This window comes from Canis lupus, chromosome 12 (assembly GCF_011100685.1).
Source record: "Canis lupus familiaris isolate Mischka breed German Shepherd chromosome 12, alternate assembly UU_Cfam_GSD_1.0, whole genome shotgun sequence".
NCBI classification, from domain to species: Eukaryota; Metazoa; Chordata; class Mammalia; order Carnivora; family Canidae; genus Canis; species Canis lupus.
In genome coordinates this window covers 23,003,905-23,029,542 of record NC_049233.1, presented here as the reverse complement: position 1 = coordinate 23,029,542, position 25,638 = coordinate 23,003,905, and the positions used below count along the sequence as shown (strand labels likewise).

The 25,638-nt window shown below is 37.1% G+C and overlaps 1 protein-coding gene and 1 long non-coding RNA gene across 9 annotated transcripts in view; one reads left to right on the top strand and one right to left on the bottom strand.

Annotated features, from left to right (window-relative positions):
• LOC119874186 overlaps window positions 1-25,638 on the bottom strand; it is a 160,379-nt gene that overhangs the window by 91,814 nt on the left and 42,927 nt on the right. The window lies entirely within an intron of this gene.
• The window catches only part of HMGCLL1 (3-hydroxymethyl-3-methylglutaryl-CoA lyase like 1), a 204,923-nt gene that overhangs the window by 153,846 nt on the left and 25,439 nt on the right, over window positions 1-25,638 (top strand). The window contains exon 8 of one of the 8 annotated variants that reach the window (XM_038554358.1): window positions 6,789-7,028. The exons of the other annotated variants lie outside the window; for them this stretch is intronic. Coding sequence (XP_038410286.1) covers window positions 6,789-6,857 — 69 coding nt within the window. The 3' untranslated portion in view covers window positions 6,858-7,028. Of the gene's footprint in view, window positions 1-6,788; window positions 7,029-25,638 lie in introns of those variants that run through there. 8 annotated transcript variants of the gene reach the window in all.

Sequence of the window (25,638 nt, the reverse complement as noted above, 5' to 3'; positions counted from 1 at the left end):
ATCAGATGCATAAGAAAGGAAGAGCAGAGAGGCACCTGGGTGGCTCAGTAGTTGAGTGTCTGCCTTTGGTTCATAGTGATCCCAGGGTCCTGGGATCAAGTCCCACATCAGGCTCCTCACAGAGAGCCTCCCTCTCCCTCTGCCCATGTCATTGCCCCCCACCCCACCCCCTCTGACTCTATAGAATAAATAAAATCTTCTTTAAAAAAGAGCAGAGATGTAATAAATGAAAGTAAAATGCAATCTTTTATTCAAAATACTCTTAGTACATCTAGTAAACTGTTTGTTCAAAGTAATAATAGCCACAAAACATGCAGTAATTTTAGCCTAAGGATAAATGAAATGAATGACAGCAATGTTAGAAGGGATGGGAGGGAGGAATTGGGGATACTCTCTTATAAGGTACCAGCACTATACATGAAATGCTATCGAATTATTTGAAGGTGAATAAAGTTAAAAATGTGTATTGGAAAGTCTAGGGAAATCACTAAAAGCTTTTTAAAAGAATTATAACCAATATACTAAGATACAATAGTCATAGAAAATCCTCAGTTAAAACCAGAGAAGGTTGAAAAAGATGGAGAAAAATTCTTTAAAAATGCAACAAATAGAACACATTTACAAACATGATGGATATTAATCCACCTATAATCTCTAATCATTTCAAATGTATTTGTATATATATATTTTATATACACTATATACATTAATACATATAGTATAAATGCACCAATTTGAAGACAGAGATTGTCAGAATGGATAAAAACTTAAACCAAACTATTTGTTGTCTACCAGAAATCCTTTTTAAATAAAGACTCATATATACATACCATAATAATACCAATCAAATGAGAAGTAGGGTAGCAATATTAATTTCAGTCAAAGCAGACATCACAATGAGGAAAATTATGAGGAATAAATAAGCATATTAATAATGACAAAAGGATAATTATCCAAGAAGAAATAACAATTGTAAATATATATGCATCTAACAGGACAGCATCAAAACTTGAGGCAAGACTGACAGAAATGAAACAAGAAATATATAAGTTCCCTCTTATATTTGGAGGCTTTGACATACTTCTTTCAGTAATTGATAGCTCAAGGAAGTAGAAAATCAGTAAGGATAGAGTTGATCTGAACAGCACTATCAACCAATTTATTCTAATGGACATTTGTAGGATATTCCACCCCAAAACAACAGGATGCATACTAATAAAATATGTTAGTAATAGGAGTAATTGGTTATGGTAATTTGGTACAGTTAATATGGTAATTCTTGGTACTGTATTCACATTTTTTTCAGAAAATCTAAAGCTTCCAAAATATTAAGATTATTAAAACAGAAGGAGATGCATTATGAAAGTAAAATTAAAAAAAAAAAACATGATGTGGGGAAACATAGTTGCAGTTCATATATTTGATGAAGGAATAGTAATACTGACTACATGTAGAACTCCTACTAATCTATTAAAAAAATAAAGATTAAAAGCCCAAGAGATACTGAAAAAATGAGTTGAAGAAACATTTTTACAACAGAGCTTATACTAATGGTCATTAAGCTATGAAGAGTTCGACTCCATTAATCATCAGAGAAATGTAAATTAAAGCAACAGTGAGATACCACTGGGTAGCCACAAGAATTGCTAAAATTATAAAGTCTGGTAAGTATTGGCAAGACTTCTGAACAGATGGCACTTTTATACAGTGCTGGGGGGAGTTTAAATTGATACCATCACTTTTTAACATATGCATACTTTAAAACTCAGCAATTCCATTCCTAAATATATACCAACAGAAATGTATACACTTACTCACCAAAAAAATATGTTCAAGAATTTTCACACTAATACTCTTTGTAATAGCTCAAAATTGGAAGTAACTCAAACGTACGTCAGCAAGAGAACTTATGTAAAATGGTGGTATCTACATTTATCATTAATGAGAATTAATAAAACACTACTACATGCAACATACTTGAATTTCAAGAAAACTTGTTGAGCAAGGGAAGACAGACATGATAAAGTATATATTGTATTACATTTAATAACATTCAAAACATACAAAACTCATCCATAGTGATGGATGTTAAGATGGGAATAGTATAATGTGGGAGGGGGAGTTTCAGAGGGGCATCTTGGACTGGTAATATTCTATTTTCTGATGTGGGTAAGCTTATGAACACTCACTGATATGTACACTTATGATTTGTGCTCTTCTCTATATGTATGTTATACAGGAAGAGTTTCCTTAAAAAAAAAAAAAAAAAAAAAGCAAAATGAAAGAAACAAGTAAGGAACTGGTCAAAGGACTCCATTAGGCATTATACACAAAAAGGAATACAAATGCCACATAAACATAAAATATGTATTCAACCATGTTTTTAGTTAGAAAAAAGCAAATGAAAATAAATTCCATTTTATGCTGCCAAATATCTCAAAGTCAGATATTCCAGGGTTGGATATACAGAATATCCAGCGCTGGTAATGGTGTCAGGTTACAGAAAGTCTCATACTGCTAAGCAAAATATGTGGTGATACAACTACCTTTGAATAAATTGGCTCTTTATAGTAATTTTGAGCACATACCCTGTGATACAGTTCATTCCCAAGATATATACTTAGGAAATCTCTTGTACATATATAGGAGGAGACCCAGCAAAAACAGTTTGTAGCAAGCTGGTAATTAAAACTAAATCTGCCCCAATTTACATCTCAAATGAATTGAATAAAGTAGGACATATTCACATAATGAAATACTTTGTGATAAGGAATATCTAGAGCTATGTGTAATCACAGGATTCATCTCAAAAAAACTAATAATGGGTATAGAAAAACTATTGAATATCTAAAGTAATATTTCAGGTATATGAAATTCAAAAATAGACAAAATTAGCAATCATAGTATATTGCAACACTATAAAAATTCTGCAAATTTTTTTGAGCATGTACATACCCTATGATGCAGCAATTCATTCTGAGATATATACTTAGGAAATATATTGCACATATATAGCAGGAGACACGGCAAAAGAGTTTGTAGCAAATTTAATAAAAACTGAATTTTCTGTAGGAGGAGGGACATGTAATCAAAGATAATTCTCAAAGGGAATTCAAAACTATTGGTGATGCTCTATTTCTTAAACTGTGCAGTAAGAAGCATGTTCATTTTATTTTGTTTTAAACTGTATGTCTACTTTAAATATGCTTTTTACATTAACAATGACAAATTAAAAGTTAAAGAAAGAATGAAATATGTTAGTATAACCACATTTGGACTTTTGGCCATAAAATCTTGAACCAAAGCTAGCAATGAAAAAAAAAAAAAACATTATTGTGTTAACTCCTACAGTTATTTTACAAAGTGTCCATCCACTATCTTTTTGCCCATGGTCATTTGAGAACACAGTAGAGGGATCTATAGGGTAAATCACCAGGACTTAGTTACCCAACAAAAAATGTGGCTGGTAAAATGATTCTCTACTGATGTTCCTGAAACCAGAGACCAGAAATGCACAGTGGAAATAAGACCCTTTACTTTTCTTGTGCCAACACAAACAACAATTATAGATTCATGTGAGAAAAGTTATAAGAAATATTGCTTGGTTTCAGTGGTTCGAACAAGTCAGCAGATTCTGTAATTGTGGCAGACTGGACCCAAAAACTTTACAGTCTTCAGCAAGGAATGGCTCTTAGACATTAAACTGATCCCTGATAAAACAACCCCAGGGTCATGAGAAGGCTACTCTGCCAATTTCATTTCACTGTGGGACCCACTGACATCTGGTTCAGCTGCGGAAGCTGGAAAACTTCTTTAAAATTCTCTTGACAGTAAAAATGGACATGTGGAAAACATTCTAATCTGTTAATCTATGGTGCTCCTGAAAAAGGGACATTTGGCTTTATACTTCATGATAATAAATATGAAACCTCTAGATCTAGCTCTAAATAACTTAATGGCATTTGAGTAAAGAATAGAACTTTGATTTCCCAAATGTGCCAAAAGATGAATATGCACATGCATCACCCCAGGATGGAAGAAGCCCCCGGATTCTTAGTTTACACTTGGGTTTAGTATTTTGTCCCCCTTTATTCTGGTTCCATTTGGCCAAGGAAAATAGCAAACAGTAGCAAGTGGTTTTTCCTCCCTTTCTATCATTCCCTCTCTCTAGCACTTCTGCTCTTGCAGCAAATATTTCAAAAAAATCAAAGGAATGAAACAATAGAACTATTTTTTTTGTATATATATTTCCATGTTTTCAATAGCTAACCTTTAGGATCACTGCATAAACATCTGTCTTCAAGATCAATAGATTGTAGAAGCTGCCTATCTTTCAGTGTCTACAAGGTGTACAGAACAGTTGTAAAACATAGCCAGGATTAGGACTTGTTCCTCACTTCAGCTTCCACGTGGTTTCTGCCTACTGCTCCCCACTTCATGTAGCTGTTCACTTGCTTCAAAATGCTGTTTGACAGTTTTGGCTTTTGTCATTTTAAGTCATTTGTCTTTTGTTACAGTCTTTCTTTTTTTAAACTTCCACTAAGTTCCTCTTTTCAGTGTATATATATATGTATATATGCTTATTTTTAAATGTTTGTTTTTATTAAATTTCGATTTGCTAACATATAACACCCAGTGCTCATCCCATCAGGTGCCTTCCTCAGTGCCTGTCACCCAGTCACCCCATCCCCTTCCACCTTACCTTCCAAAACCCTTTGTTTCCCAGAGTTAGGAGTCTCTCATGGTTTGTCTCCAGCTCTTAATTTTTCCCACTCAGTTCCCCTTCTTTTCCTTGTAATCCCTTTCACTATTTATATTCCCCATATGAATGAAACCATATGATTGCCCTTCTCCAATTGACTTACTTCACTCAGCATAATACCCTCCAGTTCCATCCATGTCAAAGCAAATGGTGGGTATTTATCCTTTCTGATGGCTGAGTAATATTCCACATCTTTATCCATTCATCTGTCAAAGGACATTGTGGCTCCTTCCACAGTTTGGCATTGTGGACATTGCTGCTATAAACATTGGGGTGCAGGTGTCTCGGTCTTTCACTACATCTGTATCTTTAGGGTAAGTCCCCAGTAGTGCAATTGCTGGGTCATAGGGTAGCTCTATTTTTAACTTTTTGAGGAACCTCCATATTTTTTTTCCAGAGTGGTTGTACCAGTTCACATTCCCACCAACAGAAGAGGGTTCCCCTTTCTCCACATCTTCTCCAACATTTGTTTTCTGTCTTGTTAATTTTCGCCATTCTTACCAGTGTGAGGTGGTATCTCATTGTGTGTGTGTGTGTGTGTGTGTGTGTGTGTGTGTGTGTGTTTAAAGATTTTATTTATTTATTCATGAGAAACAGAGAGACAGAGAGGTAGAGACATAGGCAAAGGGAGAAGCAGGCTCCATGCAGAGAGCCCAACTTCGGACTTGATTCTGGGTCTCCAGGATCATGTGCTGGGCCAAAGGTGGCGCTAAACTGCTGAGCCACCCAGGCTGCCCCTCATTGTGGTTTTGATTTGTATTTTCCTGATTGCAAGTCATGTGGAGCATTTTCTCACGTGCTTGTTGGCCATGTGTAGGTCTTCTCTAGTGAAATTTCTGTTCATGTCTTCTACCCATTTTATGATTGTTTTGTTTCTTTGCTGCTGAGTTTAATGAGTTCTTTATAGATCTTGAATACTAGCCCTTTATCTGATATGTCATTTGCAAATATCTTCTCCCATTCTGTAGGTTGCCTTTTAGTATTGTTGACTGTTTCTTTTGCTGTGCAGAAGCTTTTTATCTTGATTAAGTCCCAATAGTTAAGTTTTGCTTTTGTTTCCCTTGCCTTCATAGATGTATCTTTCAAGAAGTTGCTGTGGCCAAGTTCAAAAAGGGTATTGCCTGTGTTCTCCTCTAGGATTTTGATGGATTCTTGTCTCAATTTAGATCTTTCATCCATTTTGAATTTATCTTTGTGCATGGTGTAAGAGAATGGTCTAGTTTCATTCTTCTGTATGTGGCTGCCCAATTTTCCCAGTGCCATTTATGGAAGAGACTGTCCTTTTTCCAGTGGATATTCTTTCCTGCTTTGTTGAATAGTAGTTGACCACAGAGTTGAGATTTGTCCCAATTTCAAAATACTATTCTAAAAGCCCTGGATTGAAACTCATAAAATGAATTAGAGAATAAAGGAAATATGCACAATTAAATATAGGTCTATAAATACATGCTACTCAAAAGGTTTGCTTTCTCTATCCTCAAACATCGTGTATGGTCCCTAATCAAAATAAATATGCCAATACACAAAAAAATAGATCATTTAAAGATAAGGAACAGCCATTACTTCTGGTAAGCCAACTCATTTTTTCCCTGATTTTATTTATAGCATCTTAGCTCCTAAATGGCGGACTATATAACAGTAGTTACAAGCAGGGCTTCTAGAATATAAATGTTTAGACTCCAATTTTGGCTCTGGCTTAGGGAACATTACTTTACTTCCCTATATCCCATGTTTCTTTGCCTGTAAATTTGGGATATTAATAGTATCTACTCATGAGCAGGTGTGAGGATTAAATAAATGTGGGTACATATTGATCATTAGAAGTGTTCTCTTTTCTCACTCTTCATATTTGCTTCATTTCTCACCTAACAGACAGTCTAGCCTTTGTACCAGAATCAGGAATATCATTCAATCATTCCACATTTACACTGGGAAGTTGACATCTTCTCTAAATCTTTTTCTGTGATAGGGAACTAACTGGGTATGGCAACATTGTATCATAAAAGAATTTTTGTGTGTTCCTCAGGAATTCATCAAACATCTATTGAGTACCGTCTATAAGATACTGTCAGAGAAATTAAGAAAATTCCATTAAAACATCACCAGAAAGAACACCTAAGAATAAACAATCTTGGAGGTGAAAAAATCTATATTTTGAAAAATATAAAACATTGATGAAAGAAATTGAAGATGACACAAATGGAAAGCTATTCTGTGTTCATGGATTGGAAGAATTAAAATCATTAAAATGTCCTTACTACCCAAAGCAGTCTACAGGTTAATGCAATCCCCATCAAAATACCAACAGAATTTTTCACGGACCTGGAACAAATAATACTAAAATTTGTATGGAAGCACAGCAGACCCCCAAATCACCAAAATAATCTGATAAGAACAAAGCTGGAGATATCACAATGTCAGATTCCAAGATTTACCTCAAAACTATAGTAAGCAAAATAGTATGGTACTGGCACAAAAACAGATGCACAGATTAATGAGACAATGAGATACTTGGCTGGCTTAGTGGTTGAGCATCTGCCTTTGGCTCAGAGCATGATCCGGAGTCCTGGGATCAAGTTTCAGTTTGGGCTTCCCACGAGGAGCCTGCCTCTCGCTGCATGTTCTGCTTCTCTCTGTGTGTATCTCCCATAAATAAGTAAAATCTTTTTAAAAAAAGATTAATGGGACAAAATAGCCCAGAAATAAATGCACACTCACATGGTCAATTGATCTACAATAAAGGAGGCAAGAACATGCAATGGGGGAAAAGACTGTCTCTGTAATGACTAGTATAGGGAAAACTGGAGACCTACATGAAAAAGAATGAAACTGGACCACTTTCTCACACCATACACAAAAATAAACTCAAAATGGACTCAAGTCCTAAATATCCTACATGAAACCGTAAAAATCCTCAAAAAAAAAACCCATAGTAATCTCTTTGAAATCAGCCTTAACATTTTTCTAGATGTGTCTCCTCAGGTAAGGGAAACAAAAAAAGATAAACTAGTGGGACTACACCAAAATGAAAAGCTTTCACACAGTAAAAGAAACCATCAAAAAATGATATGGCTACCTACTGAATGGGAGAGAATATTCACAAATTACATATCTGATAAGGAGTTAGTATCCAAAATATTTAGGAATTTATACAACTCAACACCAAAACAAACACTGAATAATCCAAATAAAAAATGGCAAAGGAGCTGAATATACCTTTTTCAAAGAATACATTGGCAAATAGACACATGAAAAGATGCTCAATGTGACTAATCATCAGGCAAATGCATATCAAAGTGAAAATAACACATCGCCTTATACCTGTCAGAATAACTAAAATAAAAAAGACAAAAAAAAAAAAAAACAAGAGTAGGTGAGTCTATAAAGTAAAAACAACTTTCACATACACTGTTGGTGGGAATTTAAATTGGTGCAACCAGTGTGGAAAACAGTATGTGGATTTCTTAAAGAAAATAAAAATGGAAATAACAAATTATCCAGTAATTCCACTACTGGTTATTTACCTAAAGGGAAAAAACCACCAATTTGAAATGATATATGAAGTTCCATGTTTATCATAGTATTATTTAAAATAGCCAAGATATGGAAGCAACCCAAGTATCTATCAATAGACAAATGGAAAGAAGATGTGGCATATATACAGAATGGAATATTACTCAGACATCCAAAAAGAATGAGATCTTGCTATTTGCAACAACATGGATGGGATTTGTAAGGTATTATGCTAATTTAAATAAGTCAGAGACAAATACCATATGATTTTACTTACATACACAACTGAAAAACAACCCAAAAAACAGTCTCTTAAATACAGAGGACTGGTGGTTACCAGAAGGTAGGTGAGGGGATGGATGAAAGAGATAAAGGAGATTAAGAGTCACATACTTTCAGTTATAAAATAAATAAGTCATGGAAATGAAAAGTACAGTATAAGGAATATAGTCAATAATGTTATTATAAGGAGGAGGGGCAAGATGGAGGAAGAGTAGGGTCCCCAAACCACCTGTCCCCACCAAATTACCTAGATAACCTTCAAATCACCCTGAAAATCTATGAATGCGGCCTGAGATTTAAAGAGAGACCAGCTGGAATGCTACAGTGAGAAGAGTTCGCGCTTCTATCAAGGTAGGAAGACGGGGGAAAAGAAATAAAGAAACAAAAGGCCTCCAAGGGGGAGGGGCCCCGCGAGGAGCCGGGCTGAGGCCGGGTGAGTGTCCCCAGGACAGGAGAGCCCCGTCCCGGAGAAGCAGGAGCTGCACCGACCTTCCCGGGCGGAAAGGGGCTCGCAGGGAGGTGGAGCAGGACCCAGGAGGGCGGGGGTGCCCTCGGGTTCCCCGGGACAGTAACAGACACCTGCGCCCCGGGAGAGTGTGCCGAGCTCCCTAAGGGCTGCAGCGCGCACGGCGGGACCCGGAGCAGCTCGGGGGGGGCTGGGGGGGCCCCGCGGAGGGGGCTGCGGGGCGGGAGCAGCTCGGGGGGCTCGGGGGTGGCTCCACGGAGGGGGGCTGTGAGGCCAGGAGTGCGAATCCAACAGCGCAGGCCCCGGAGCACGGCGTTGGACACAGCCCAGGATCCGGCCTCCCCCAGGGACAGGCAGAGGACAGGAGGGCCCAGGACAGCAAGGACGCTCCTGCCCCGAGCTGAGCAGAGCAGCGGCCCCGCCCCGGCGCCTCCAGGCCCTGCAGACGGAGAGCTCTGTAGCTACTGCGGGAGCTGACTCCGGGGCTCCAGAGCTGGCCCCGCCACTGCGGTTGTTCCTCCTGGGGCCTCACGGGGTAAACAACCCCCAGTGAGCCCTGCACCAGGCAGGGGACTGAGCAGCTCCCCCAAGTGCTAACACCTGAAAATCAGCACAACAGGCCCCTCCCCTAGAAGACCAGCTAGACGGACAAGTTCCAGGGGAAGTCACGGGAGTTAAAGTATACAGAATCAGAAGATACTCCGTGTATTTTTTTTTCTTATTGATTTCTGTTTGCTTACCCCACCCTTTTTCCCCCTTTCTTTCTTTTTCTTTCTCTTTTTCTTCTTTTTACCTTTTTTTCTTCCTTTTTTTTTTCTTTTTCTCTTTTCTTTCCTTCTTTCTCTCCTCTCTTCTCCTTTTCCCAATACAACTTGTTTTTGGCCACTCTGCACTGAGCAAAATGACTAGAAGGAAAACCTCATCTCAAAAGAAAGAATCAGAAACAGTCCTCTCTCCATAGAGTTACAAAATCTGGATTACAATTCAATGTCAGAAAGCCAATTCAGAAGCACTATCATACAGCTACTTGTGGCTCTAGAAAAAAGCATAAAGGACTCAAGAGACTTCATGACTGCAGAATTTAGAGCTAATCAGGCAGAAATTAAAAATCAATTGAATGAGATGCAATCCAAACTAGAAGTCCTAACGACGAGGGTTAATGAGGTGGAAGAACGAGTGAGTGACATAGAAGACAAGTTGATGGCAAAGAGGGAAACTGAGGAAAAGAGACAAACAATTAAAAGACCATGAAGACAGATTAATGGAAATAAACGACAGCCTGAGGAAGAAAAACCTACGTTTAATTGGGGTCCCCGAGGGCGCCAAAAGGGCCAGAGGGCCAGAATATGTATTTGAACAAATCCTAGCTGAAAACTTTCCTAATCTGGGAAGGGAAAGAGGCATTCAGATCCAGGAAATAGAGAGATCCCCCCCTAAAATCCATAAAAACCGTTCAACACCTCGACATTTAATAGTGAAACTTGCAAATTCCAAAGATAAAGAGAAGATCCTTAAAGCAGCAAGAGACAAGAAATCCCTGACTCTTATGGGGAGGAGTATTAGGGTAACAGCAGACCTCTCCACAGAGACCTGGCAGGCCAGAAAGGGCTGGCAGGATGTATTCAGGGTCCTAAATGAGAAGAACATGCAACCAAGAATACTTTATCCAGCAAGGCTCTCATTCAGAATAGAAGGAGAGATAAAGAGCTTCCAAGACAGGCAGGAACTGAAAGAATATGTGACCTCCAAACCAGCTCTGCAAGAAATTTTAAGGGGGACTCTTAAAATTCCCCTTTAAGAAGAAGTTCAGTGGAACAATCCACAAAAACAAGGACTGAATAGATATCATGATGACACTAAACTCATATCTTTCAATAGTAACTCTGAACGTGAACGGGCTTAATGACCCCATCAAAAGGTGCAGGGTTTCAGACTGGATAAAAAAGCAGGACCCATCTATTTGCTGTCTACAAGAGACTCATTTTAGACAGAAGGACACCTACAGCCTGAAAATAAAAGGTTGGAGAACCATTTACCATTCAAATGGTCCTCAAAAGAAAGCAGGGGTAGCCATCCTTATATCAGATAAACTAAAATTTACCCCGAAGACTATAGTGAGAGATGAAGAGGGACACTATATCATACTTAAGTCCTCTGTTGGATAGATCCTTTAAAAATCCTCCATATATATGCCCCGAATGTGGGAGCTGCCAAATATATCAATCAATTAATAACCAAAGTTAAGACATACTTAGATAATAATACACTTATACTTGGTGACTTCAGTCTAGTGCTTTCTACACTCGATAGGTCTTCTAAACATAACATCTCCAAAGAAACGAGAGCTTTAAATGATACGCTGGACCAGATGGATTTCACAGATATCTACAGAACTTTACATCCAAACTCAACTGAATACACATTTTTCTCAAGTGCACATAGAACCTTCTCCAGAATAGACCACATACTGGGTCACAAATCGGGTCTGAACCGATACCAAAAGATAGAGATCGTCCCCTGCATATTCTCAGACCATTAGGCCTTGAAATTAGAACTAAATCACAACAAGAAGTTTGGAAGGACCTCAAACACGTGGAGGTTAAGGACCATCCTGCTAAAAGATGAAAAGGTCAACCAGGAAATTAAGGCAGAATTAAAAAGATTCATGGAAACTAATGAGGATGAAGATACAACCATTCAAAATCTTTGGGATGCAGCAAAAGCAGTCCTGAGGGGGAAATACATCGCAATACAAGCAGCCATCCAAAAACTGGAAAGAACTCAAATACAAAAGCTAACCTTACACATAAAGGAGCTAGAGAAAAAACAGCAAATAGATCCTACACGCAGCAGAAGAAGAGAGTTAATAAAGATTCGAGCAGAACTCAATGAAATTGAGACCAGAAGAACTGTGGAACAGATCAACAGAACCAGGAGTTGGTTCTTTGAAAGAATTAATAAGATAGATAAACCATTAGCCAGCCTTATTAAAAAGAAGAGAGAGAAGACTCAAATTAATAAAATCATGAATCAGAAAGGAGAGATCACTACCAACACCAAGGAAATACAAACAATTTTACAAAACATATTCTGAACAGCTATACGCCAATAAATTAGGAAATCTAGAAGAAATGGACATATTTCTGGAAATCCACAAACTACCAAAACTGGAACAGGAAGAAATAGAAAACCTGAACAGGCCAACAGGAAATTGAAGCAGTCATCAAAAACCTCCCAAGACACAAAAGTCCAGGGCCAGATGGCTTCCCAGGGGAATTCTATCAAACGTTTAAAGAAGAAACCATACCTATTCTACTAAAGCTCTTTGGAAAGATAGAAAGAGATGGAATACTTCCAAATTCGTTCTATGAGACCAGTTTCACCTTAATTCCAAAACCAGACAAAGACCCCACCAAAAAGGAGAATTACAGACCAATATCCCTAATGAACATGGATGCAAAAATTCTCAACAAGATACTAGCCAATAGGATCCAAGAGTACATTAAGAAAATTATTCACCATGACCAAGTAGGATTTATTCCCGGGACACAAGGCTGGTTCAAACTCGTAAAATAATCAATGTGATTCATCATATCAGCAAGAGAAAAACCAAGAACCATATGATCCTCTCATTAGATGCAGAGAAAGCATTTGACAAAATACAGCATCGATTCCTGATCAAAACTCGTCAGAGTGCAGGGATAGAGGGAACATTCCTCAACATCTTAAAAGCCATCTACGAAACGCCCACAGCAAATATCATTCTCAATGGGGAAGCAATGGGAGCCTTTCCCCTAAGATCAGGAACAAGACAGGGATGTCCACTCTCACCACTGCTCTTCAACATAGTACTGGAAGTCCTAGCCTCAGCAATCAGATAACAAAAAGACATTAAAGGCATTCAAATTGGCAAGGAAGAAGTCAAACTCTCCCTCTTCGCCGATGACATGATACTCTACATAGAAAACCCAAAAGACTCCACCCCAAGATTGCTAGAACTCATACAGCAATTTGGCAGCATGGCAGGATACAAAATCAATGCCCAAAAATCAGTGGCATTTTTATACACTAAAAATGAGACTGAAGAAAGAAAAATTAAGGAGTCAATCTCATTTACAATTGCACCCAAAAGCATAAGATACCTAGGAATAAACCTAACCAAAGAGGTAAAGGATCTATACCCTAAAAACTACAGGACACTTCTGAAAGAAACTGAGGAAGACACAAAGAGATGGAAAAATAATCCATGCTCATGGATTGGCAGAAATAATATTGTGAAAATGTCAATGTTACTCAGGGCAATTTACACATTTAATACAATCCCTATCAAAATACCATGGACTTTCTTCAGAGAGTTAGAACAAATTATTTTAAGATTTATGTGGAATCAGAAAAGACCCCGAATAGCCAGGGGAATTTTAAAAAAGAAAACCATAGCTGGGGGCATCACAATGCCAGATTTCAGGTTGTACTTCAAAGCTGTGGTCATCAAGACAGTGTGGTACTGGCACAAAAACAGACACATAGATCAATGGAACAGAATAGAGAACCCAGAAGTGGACCCTCAACTTTATGGTCAACTAATATTCGATAAAGGAGGAAACACTATCCACTGGAAGAAAGACAGTCTCTTCAATAAATGGTGCTGGGAAAATTGGACATCCACATGCAGAAGAATGAAACTAGACCACTCTCTTTCACCATACACAGAGATAAATAAACTCAAAATGGATGAAAGTTCTAAATGTGAGACAAGATTCCATCAAAATCCTAGAGGAGAACACAGGCAACACCCTTTTTAAACTCAGCCACATTAACTTCTTGCAAGATACATCCACGAAGGCAAAAGAAACAAAAGCAAAAATGAACTATTGGGACTTCATCAAGATAAGAAGCTTTTGCACAGCAAAGGATACAGTCAACAAAACTAAAGGACAACCTACAGAATGGGAGAAGATATTTGCAAATGACGTATCAGATAAAGGGCTAGTTTCCAAGATCTATAAAGAACTTATTAAACTCAACACCAAAGAAACAAACAATCCAATCATGAAATGGGCAAAAGACATGAAGAGAAATCTCACAGAGGAGGACATAGACATGGCCAACATGCACATGAGAAAATGCTCTGCATCACTTGCCATCAGGGAAATACAAATCAAAACCACAATGAGATACCACCTCACACCAGTGAGAATGGGGAACATTAACAAGGCAGGAAACCACAAATGTTGGAGAGGATGCGGAGAAAAGGGAACCCTCTTACACTGTTGGTGCGAATGTGAACTGGTGCAGCCACTCTGGAAAACTGTGTGGAGGTTCCTCCAAGAGTTAAAAATAGACCTGCCCTACGACCCAGCAATTGCACTGTTGGGGATTTACCCCAAAGATACAGATGCAATGAAACCCCGGGACAGCTGCACCCCAATGTTTATAGCAGCAATGGCCACAATAGCCAAACTGTGGAAGGAGCCTTGGTGTCCATCGAAAGATGAATGGATAAAGAAGATGTGGTTTATGTATACAATGGAACATTCCTCAGCCATTAGAATCTACAAATACCCACCATTTGCTTCAGCATGGATGGAACTGGAGGGTATTATGCTGAGTGAAGTATGTCAATCGGAGAAGGACAAACATTTTATGGTCTTATTCATTTGGGGAATATAAATAATAGTGAAAGGGAATAGAAGGGAAGGGAGAAGAAATGTGTGGGAAATATCAGAAAGGGAGACAGAACATAAAGACTCCTAACTCTGGGAAACGAACTAGGGGTGGGAAAGGGAGGTGGGCAGGGGTTGGGGGTGAATGGGTGATGGGCACTGAGGGGGGCACTTGATGGGATGATCACCAGGTGTTGTTCTGTATGTTGGCAAATTGAACACCAAAAAAAATAAATTTATTATTAAAAAATAAAATAATGTTGTTATAATATTAAATAGTGATAGAGGGTGACTACACCTACTGGATGAGTACTGAGTAATGTACAGAATTGTTGAATCAATAAGGTTATACCCCTGAAACTAATATAAAAATTATATGTTAATTGTACTTTAAGAAATGATATTGTACTTTACTAGGTGGTAAAATTGGTTATCTAAATTGTGTATGTATCTGTGAGATATTAGATCATTCATTTTTCAATAATTTCAAAATCATTAAACTTGAATCCATTGTTACCTTATAAAGTACATTGTTAGACATAAGAACTCACATTCTTAAAGTTTTTAGTGCCTCCATGGCACCCTTAAGTTTTCAAAATACATCCCCAACCCCTTGTTGGGCTGCCCTAGGCCTATTACTATAGCCCTATCGTTTGCCACACTCCTCTTCACTCAAATCCCCTGGAATGGAGGCCTTCACATGGGCAGGCTGTTCTTTATGGTACACTTTTTCTCCTTTCTATCTCTGTACAATCTCCATTTGTCTTTTAAGTCACACTTTACAAAGACTTCCTTAACAGATGTTTCTGGACTGTGCTCCTCTGCCATATGGCATATCTCCAGTTTTGTTGCTGTTTACACAATATTTCCACAGGCTTATTTCTTTTTAATTTCAGCTTGAGGTATAAATGACATCGATACACACACACACACACAATGGTGCTTTGATGTATATATACATTGTGAAAGGATTCAGCACTTTACTCATTATCAGTTTTTGTTTTAAAGATTCTACATGTAAGTTATACATTTGTCTTTCTCCATCTTATTTATTTCACTTAGCATAATGACCTGAAGGTCCATCCACATTGTTGGGAATAAGAGTATTTTCTTCTTTCTCCTGGCTGAAGAATATTTCATTGCATATATATGCCACATTTTCTTTATTCATCAATCAATTCATGGACATTTAGTTTGTTTCCATATCTTTTGTGAATAATGGGTGTTCAATATCTTTAATCATCAGGAAAGTGCAAATCAAAATGACAATGAGGTATAATCACACATCTGTTAGAATGGACCAACAAAAAAGACAAAAGGTAATAAATGCGGGTGAAGATTTGGAACAAAGGAAACTCTAGTACTGTTGGTGGGAATGCAAATTGGTTTAGCTTCTGTGGAAAACAGTATGAAGGTACCTCAAAAAATTGAAAGTAGAACTAGCATATGATCCAATAATCCTGCTTCTGGGTATATATCTAAAGGAAAGGAAAATAGGGTATTGAAGACATATCTATACCCCTATGTTTATTTCAGCACTATCCACTGCTTATTTACACATCAGTGTTCCACTTATTAGTGAGGAAAAAGAGTGTGTGTGTCATGGTTAGTCAAAGTTCTAGCACAGTGTCTTACACCTAGTATATACTTAATGTTCAATACCTATCTTCAAAGTGACTAAATATTGCTAAAAATATACTGTTTAAATAGGAATACTCTATTTCTTACGTCGATGATAAGGAATTTTTTTACTTGATATCTTTGTGGAAAAGTAGGACTACTTTGATACCACAGAACCTAAGGATACTAAAAGAACAGAACACCTTCACTTAATGGGGGAATACATGGGGAGTCTCTGAAATGATTAAAATGTTTAAAAATTCAGAAGTTGATTTTTGTTTGTGTAGATCTGCTGATTTTCCTTAAGTGTGCTCTGGTTGAATTATGTAATTCAGTTTTAGTTGGTGTTAGATGTAAGGTGGAACAGGAATTCATTAATATCCATTCAGGTAGCATGGCAACTTAATACTAGATGTCTATACAGAAGAAATCTGAAATGACTCTTGGTTGAAACATTTGCAGAAAAAATATATGAAAAAAAATGTTCACAAAGAGAAAACATTTATATATCTGTATATAATATATATGTATTGTATATATGTATACATATATATTAGATAGATATAATATAGGCATATATTTGAACTACAGGCATGGAAATCAATAAGATAATGTTTTTTACATGTATGTTGGAACTTCTTAAAATGAGATCTTTATTAGTTGAAGCCATAACTTTATTACAAAAACATCATTTCTTAGAAGAAGCAACCTTTCAGTTGAGGAATAATTACTTTATGTATAGGCAAATTTTCAGGCAGAATGGACACTGTGGTGAGAAAATGGAAATTACAAACAGTATGAGGAAATCTACAAGAAGTTTTATGTCATTGGAATATGAACTTCAAGATAACAGTAACAAAGAAAACAGTCATGTATATATAATGTAAGACAATGATGAAAGATAAGGCTTGACAGCATATCCCGATGCCAAAACATGAAGGGTCTCACTAACAGTGGTAAGAATCTTCTATTTCATCCAGTAGGTGATAGAGAGCCACAAAAGATTTTAAGCAGGGAAATGATATTAGAACTTTATATTTGTATTTTAGAAAAATCTTTCTGAAAAAAAAAAAAGAAAAATCTTTCTGGTAGATCTGTAGAGAATTGATTTAAGGAATATAGGACAAGGCAGATCAGGTTATAGTCTCTTGCAGTGTACCAAGCAAGAGATATTAAATACTTTATGTATAGAGCATATACCATACAGAGTAGGAGAAGAAAGCTATTGGAAATTTTTTTAGGAGCTACTATTAGTAGGACCTTATGATTGGCTGCATATGGAAGGCAAGAAAGAGAGAGAAAGGGGAGAGGGAGATATGTAGCTGATTCCCATAGGTTTTGCAGGAGTGACTGGATGGTCAATGATCAAAGCACTGTCCTATAGATACATTTAACCTGCTATTGCTGTTCTACAGATCAGAGAACGGTTGTGCCTGAACTATGAGAGAGGCACTGGAAACAGAAGAGTTAAAGCACAAGAGTCATTTCAGTTTGTCAGATTAACTCACGAAGTAGAACTTCTTTTATTTCTTATGACACTTAATGACAAAGTTCTTGTTCTTGATTTCACACCTCATTTCCTTGAGCTACCACTATTTTCAAGGTTCATCCCTCATAAGCTTCCTACAAAACTGTTTCCCTCTGTTTGGCTAGTGATATTGCCTCTTGATTAACCAAAATAATTTAGTCCATCAGGCATAATTTTGTTCAAATTTCTGCCCCATTAACCACAAAGGTGTATGGAGTAGGGTTCTGGGACTTGATACTAAGCCTCAGAAGGTCTACAAATAGATTCTAAACTCAAAAATCATATGGTCTGGCAAACTTTCATCCAGCTTTTATTTTCACCTTAATATATCTTGGGAAAATTATTCACTTTACTAAAAAAAGAAAACCTTAGGCCCAAAATGGCATCACTTAGGTTAAGGCCTCAAGTCAGTAAATCAAGATTTAATACCTAACTTAACTGCAGTTTCAACCCCTAAGGAATGTAACCTTTAACCGTCAACATGGGAATTTCCTGGTCAGCACTAGGAAGTTTACTGATAGACCCCTTGTATTCTCCTTAGGAGGGTGACCTTGCTTAAAACAATGGATTCTTTGCTAGTAATTTCATTTTTTCTGTTCCCTCTCTACCTTTAAAACCTTTTTCATTTCTGTAGCCCTTTGGAGTTCCCCTCTACTTGCTAGATGGGTTGCTGCTTCATTCATTAATTAGTAAAGCCAGTTGGATCTTTAAAGCTTACTCTGTTGAATTTTTGTTATTTAACAACTTCCATTACTAATGGCAGTACACAGTAGATTAAGTGCAGTAGTTTGGGAGCCAGACCAATCTTAAAATTTACATGACATACAAACAAATATAAAGAAAACTTTAAAAGTATTTTAACTGCACATATTTTAAGCTGTTAAAAAATTTAATCTAGTAAGAATGAATACAACATGACCCATTGGTATGAACTGAATATTTGTGCCCCCACCCCAGCCAAGTCATATGTTGAAATCCTAAAGCCCATGTTATATTTTTAGGAGACAGGAACTTTTGGGAGGTAATTAGCTTATAAAATAGAACCCTCATGAGTAGGACTAGGCTCTTATGAGAGGAAATGATTTCTCTCTTGATCATGAAAGAATACAACATGAAGACAGCCATCTGCAAATCAGAAAAAGGGACCTCACTAGACATCAGATCTGTTGATGCTGATTTCCCAGCCTCCAGAATTATGAGAAAAAAATGGCTGTTTTGTAAGTCACACTGTTTATAGTATTCTAATAGCCCAAACTAACATTCATACCAGGAATGAATGAAAGATCAGTTAAATATCAGGAAATTGATGTAATCATAATATTAATAGAAGAGAAAACCATTTCTTAAGGAATGCAGAAAACAATTGATAAATACCTGTTCTTGATAAAACCTCTTTAAAGTATATGGGAAACTTCCTGAAGCTCATGAATATTATCTATGAAAACCTTACAATGAATATTATACTAAATGGTTTTTTAATTGAGTCTTTTCTAAAACAAGGTATCTAGGGACACCTGGGTGGCTCAGTGGTTAAGCATCTGCCTTCGGCTCAGGTTATGATCCTGGAGTTTCGGGATCCCTGCGGGGAGCCTGTTTCTTCCTCTGCCTATGTCTCTGCCTCTGTGTCTCTCATGAACAAATAAATATAGTAATAAGAGTATTCAGCAAAGTTTCAGGCTGAAAAATATTCTAAGTAACAGTGCCCCTACACAGAATAGTTACCAATCAATATATAACAGACTAAAAAAAAAAAAAAATTCAGCTTAGCAACAGAGAAACTAGAGAGTACAAGAAGAAACCAAGTATGTGTTAAAACCAAATATATACTAAACCTTTAACATAAAAACTATACATACTGAAAATTCAAGAAATACAAAGAAATCAGGATAAATAGCTAGATATAGGACATTCACAGATATCTTAAAGATGGCAAATGCCCAATATTGATTTATAGAGTTTATATTCTTCGAAATGATCCTAACAACTCTGCTTATGAAACTTATAAACAAAATCTATAAATGTCATGTGTGAATATACCCAAACAACATCATGCTCAATGGTGAAAAGTTGAAAGCTTTTCCTCTAAGATCAGAAACACGACAGGGGTGCCCCCTCTTACCACTTCTATTCAACATAATTATAGAAGTCCTACTCAGAGCAATCAGACAAATAAAAGACATCAAAGAAAGAAGCAAACCTGTCTTTGTTAATAGATGATACCATTTTATATAACTAAAAATCCTAAACTCTTCCAAAACACTGCTAGGATTAATCAAAGAATTTAGTAAAGTTGAATATACAAAAATCAATAAATAACAATTGGGTTTCTATATACTAACAACAAAACATCTGAAAAATAAAGAAAACAATCCCATTCATAGTATCATCAAAGACAATAAAATACTTGGAATAACTTTAACCAAAGAGATAGTAGATTGCTAAGATTTTGATGAAGGAAATTGAACACAAATGGAAAGATATCCTGTGTTAATGGATTGGAAGAATTAATATTGTTACAACGTCCATATTACCCAAACCCATCTACAAATTCAATGCAACCCCTATCAAAGTTCCAGTGGCGTTTATTATTCACAGAGATAAAAAAAAAATCCTAAAAAGGCCCCAAATAACCAAAGCAGTCTTGAGAAGCAAGAACAAAGCTGGAGGCATCATGCTTTTCTTATTTCAAACTCAAATATACAGCTATACTACAAAGCTAACCAGAATGTTTCTGGCATAAAAATAGACACATAGACCAATGGAACAGAATTGAGAGCTCAGAAATAAATTCTTGCATATGTGTTCAACTAATATTTGCAAGGGAGCCAAGAATTTTCAATGGGGAAAGGATAGTCTCTTCAGTAAATGGTGTCAGGAACTGATAATCACATGCAGAAGAATGAAATTGGACTTCTATCTTACACCACTCACCAAAATTAACTTGAAATGGATGAAACTCTTAGAAGACCTAAAACCATAAAACTTCTAGAGGAAAACATAGGGAAAATACTCTTTCACATTGGTCTTGGAAGCAGTTTCCTGGATATGACATCAAAAGAACAAGCTACAAAATGAAAAATAAACTAAAAGAGGCTATGTGGGACTACATCAAACTAAAAGGCTTCTGCACATCAAAAGAAACAATCAGGAAAATAAAAGAACCTGTGGAATGGGAGAAAGTATTCTCAAGTCACATATCTGATAAGGGATTGATATCTAAAATATATGAAGAACTCCTACAACTCAATAGCAAACAACCTAATTAAAAATGGGCAAAAGGGGCATCTGAATGGCTCAGTCAGTTAAGCATCTGCCTTGAGTTCAGGTCTTGAATCCAGGGTCCTGGGATCAAACCCCATGGAAGGCTCCCTGCTCAGCTTCTCCCTTTCCCTCTGCCCCCAGCTCATGCTCTCTCTCTCACTATATCTCAAATAAAATCTTTAAAAATGACAAAAGAACTGAACAGATATTTTTCTAAAGAAGACATACAGATGGCCAAAAGATACATAGAAAGGTGCTCAACATCATTTATCCTCAGGCAAATGCAAATCAAAACCACAAGATATTACCTCATACCAGTTAGAATGGCTGTCATCAATGCCCAGCCAGCTGGTGAGCCAGGTGGGCAAGAAACTACTGCACCTGGTTTACAGCAAGCCCAGTGGTCTCTGAGGAGCACTGCCGGATAATTTGTGTACAGCAGGGCAAAAGCTGCCATTGCACTGGCCAGCTGACCTTCAACCCCAGCCTGGTGATGAACTTCCAGCTGACATTCATGCTGTGTCTAAATTTATGCCTGTAGACCAAGATCAAGGTCTACTCAGCTCTACCATCATTCCTTTCACCTCTGGCTTCAACCAATCCCTGACCCCTAAGCACAGGCTTCCAAATCATCAAGAAAAATCTGTACAGCTCCCAAGAGCTATTCACTGAGGAGTGTTGAGCTTTGGCCTGAGGACCTACTCTACCGCTATGGCAGAGACAACTGAATTTTGGGGGTGGTCATTGGCAGGTAGGAGCTGAGGGCCTTATGCCTATTGTTAGGAAATGGACAACAGCCACCTAAGGGAAGAAAGATTGAGGTAGGAGGGAATATTGTATTTCTTAGGAAGCTCACTGGGGTATACAGGTGGCTCCCAGTTGGAGGCACATGCTCCTCAGTACTATAGCATGAAACAAAGTCGTAGGGGCCAACCAGACCTCTGGCTGGGTGTATCTGTAGCATGTGCCTTAATTTTTTTTTTTTTCGTTAGTGACAATTAAGACAACAGTAATGTGACAGAGCCAGGTGAGCAGCTGGGCCGCATAGGTCTATGCAAGGATGTATGCTCAATGGCAGAGGCCCTGGAGAGATAGGGAAGACAGAGAGGTGGCTTGTGTATCTCATGGTCTTAAGGGAACCAATGTGTTTCTTCTGTTTTTGTAGGGTTTTTTTTGTTTTTGTTTTTTGTTTGTTTTGTTTTGTTTTGTTTTTTTGCATTTTTGTTGTCGTTGTTGTCTTTGTTTGGCTTTGTTTTGATCAGAGCTTCACTACTGACCTGTCCTAGGCAGCTATCTTAGGGATGCATGAATGTAAGAGTAGAAAGGGGTGGATGTTGGGATCACTTAAGGATCTTTGATATCTGAAATTACACCTGGGAGCTGCCTTTGGCCTGTCCCCAATCCAAAAAGTTGAGGTGTGAGTGGGATGGGTCTGATTGGGGTGAGGGCTGGAACTCCTCCCCACCAAGGAGTGCCATCTGGGTCTTCCATTTAGAATCCCTTATATGAAGATGCTCTCTATTCGTAAATATACTTGATGTCCAGGTATTAAGACCTATGCAGTATTTTTTTTCTTTTCTAATAAAAAAAGTTAAAAAAAAAGACATATCTGTACCCGACGTTCATTCCAGCATTATTTACAAGAGTCAAGATAAAGAGACAACCTAAGTGCCCTTTGATGGATAAAGATGTGATATGAACACACACACACACACACACACACACACACACTCAGCCATGGGAAAGGAAATCTTCTCACTTATGACAACTTAGATGCACTTTGAGGGCATTATATAAAGTGAGATAATTTAGAGAAAGACAAATTCTCTGTGATATCACTTATATGTGAAACCTAATAAGGCTGTTCTGAGAGAAACAGAACAGATAGTTACCAAGGACTGGCAGGTAGAGGAAATGGGGAGATACTGGTCAAATGTTAGAAACTTTCAGTTATAAAATTAATAAGTTCTGGAGATCTTATGCACAGCACGGTGACTATAGCTAATAATACTATATTATACAATTGAACATTTCTAATTGAATAGATCTTAAATATTCTCACCACAGAAAAAGAAATGGTAACTTTATAACCAGGTAGAGGTATTGGCTAATGCTGTGGTGGTAATTATTTTGCAATACGTATGAAATTGACATGTTGTATACCTTAAACTTACATAATATTATATATCAATTATCTTTCAATAAAGCCCATAAGAAAAAGCAAAGCAAATGAAGAATATAAGGCAGAATAAATAAGAAAAAGTTTTAAAATAAGAGAGCCTGCCTTATGAAGTTCCAATCAGGAAAGATTTCCTTATGACAAAGCAGCCTCCAGGACTGATTTCATGAGAGCTTAGGCATATTTACAACACCTGGGGAAATGTTCAATACCTAATCCTAAAAGGCTAGAAAGTAGGAGAGGGTGTTGATTTTACCTGTGGAGATCCACACAGAGGAAACTTTATTTTACTATTAGTCCTCACTAACTTGTTAATCTGTGTGAATTTGAGTCACAATTAGAATTGAAATTTGAGCTTAGCTTTAGCCATATTTTTTGTGTTTGGAGAGCTTTGTTTTAGGTTAAATTTACTTGAGAAGTCCTTTAGATGTGTATCCAAGTGGGTATATAGAGGCCTGGTAGTAGAGTGCTTTCTTAAACAAAAAATTAAGTCACTAAGTCACATTTTCAGTGTTACGGCCTCAAAATTTAATATCATAGATATAACTTTTTCAATTCCTGTCACACATTAGCAATTAACAATTTCTCTTGGAATTGAACATTAATATTCACAGTTACTGTTTCTAGAAATGTGTATCTTGACAGAAGTTTTAATCCTATATAATTATACAAGAGTCTCATTACCAGTATAATATTTAAAGTAGATAAGAAAGGAATAAAATTATAATCAAGACATTTTAGTCTGAAAAGTATTATTTGGTTCCTGATTTCCACCTGTTTTGTATTCTCATTTTTTAAAAATGATCCTGTACAGAGTATGGCCCTGGAGGTGAGACTCAAGACAATCAAAAAAGTTTGGAAATATTTTATACTAAAAGCATGCCCCGTGTGTTCTCTCAGGAAAGCAAAAGTATATGGAGTAGAAAAATGAACAGCCCACTCAGAAACAGAACAAAAGACAAAGCTCACTTTCTTTCAGTGATGATTCCATCTGGAGAGGTGCCAAAGGGTTACAACATTTAGGGAACAAAAGTAGATACTTTGTTTGAGATACTAGAAAATCTGCAGTTGACCTACAATTTCAAACCAAAATTTTTATGTTTCCATTGTTATATTTAGAAATACTTGAATCAGAATATATGTTATTATCTTGTAGGAGCACTGAAAACTTGTATGTTCTAGCATAACTTTTCTGGAACCTTCTCTTTAATAGTCCTAAAGCAAGGAAAATAAGGCATAGCAGTAGACACAAGTTAAATTATGGACTTGATTTTTCATTTGCTTTAAAATAGTTACAGAATTTTTTTTTTTACATTACAAAGGCCATTTTTTCCACATCTCTCTCTCTTCTCAGGCAAAGGCTGTATAGACTCAACATCCCAACCCTAACATCATTTCTTTGTGAATATTGACAACACATATTGTTCCACATGGGAAGAGATTCTTTATACCTTCCATGCACAATTTTCCTCCTTAAACCATGTTTTAATTGTGATGGAGTCATTGTTAGGCATATACATTTTGCACTTAACTACTTCTGAGAAATCTATTGGCTAAAATACACAGCAGCAATATGAGATCTGAGCATTTGAGGCATGCCTTTAACAAAGGACATTTGTATAATTAGTTTAGTCTTAGGTGATATTCAAAATAATCCTTAGACCATTTTACAGGAGCTTATCCAAGCAGAGCTAAAGATGACTGGCATTTTCAGTAACTATTTGCATTCTCTATTTTAGATCAATTTAAAGAATTTATAAGATTCTATTGGCAAAATATTATGGATTGTATTTTGAAATGTGAATAAATATCTAGATGAAATTAAGATCATATAGTTGTTATTCCAGATACAGAAGTTGAAGACAGCTATGTGTGGCAAAGAGGAGAGCTCTTGTAGTCAGGAGGTGAGCAAGGGTGGGCAGGGAGAAGAAAGCTAGGAGGCAGTATAACTGAGGAGGAGAACAAAACCTAGAAATTTAAGAGGTGAGCATACGTGGTTAGCATGGGAAGAACGGAAATAATTTTGGATGTGATTCCAACAGATAAACTTTCACCTGAAAGTTTTGAGGAAGGCAAGCTCCCAAGAGAGCAGATGGCCTCTTTTGAAAAAAGAAGTAACTCCTGTTTTAGAAAACAGTAAGCATAGAGAAGCAAAGCAGTTATTTTTTTTTTAAGATTTTATTTATTTATTCATGATAGTCACACAGAGAGAGACAGAGAGGCAGAGACACAGGCAGAGGGAGAAGCAGGCTCCATGCAGGGAGCCCGACGTGGGATTCGATCCCGGGTCTCCAGGATCGCGCCCCGGGCCAGAGGCAGGCGCCAAACCGCTGCGCCACCCAGGGATCCCAAAGCAGTTATTCT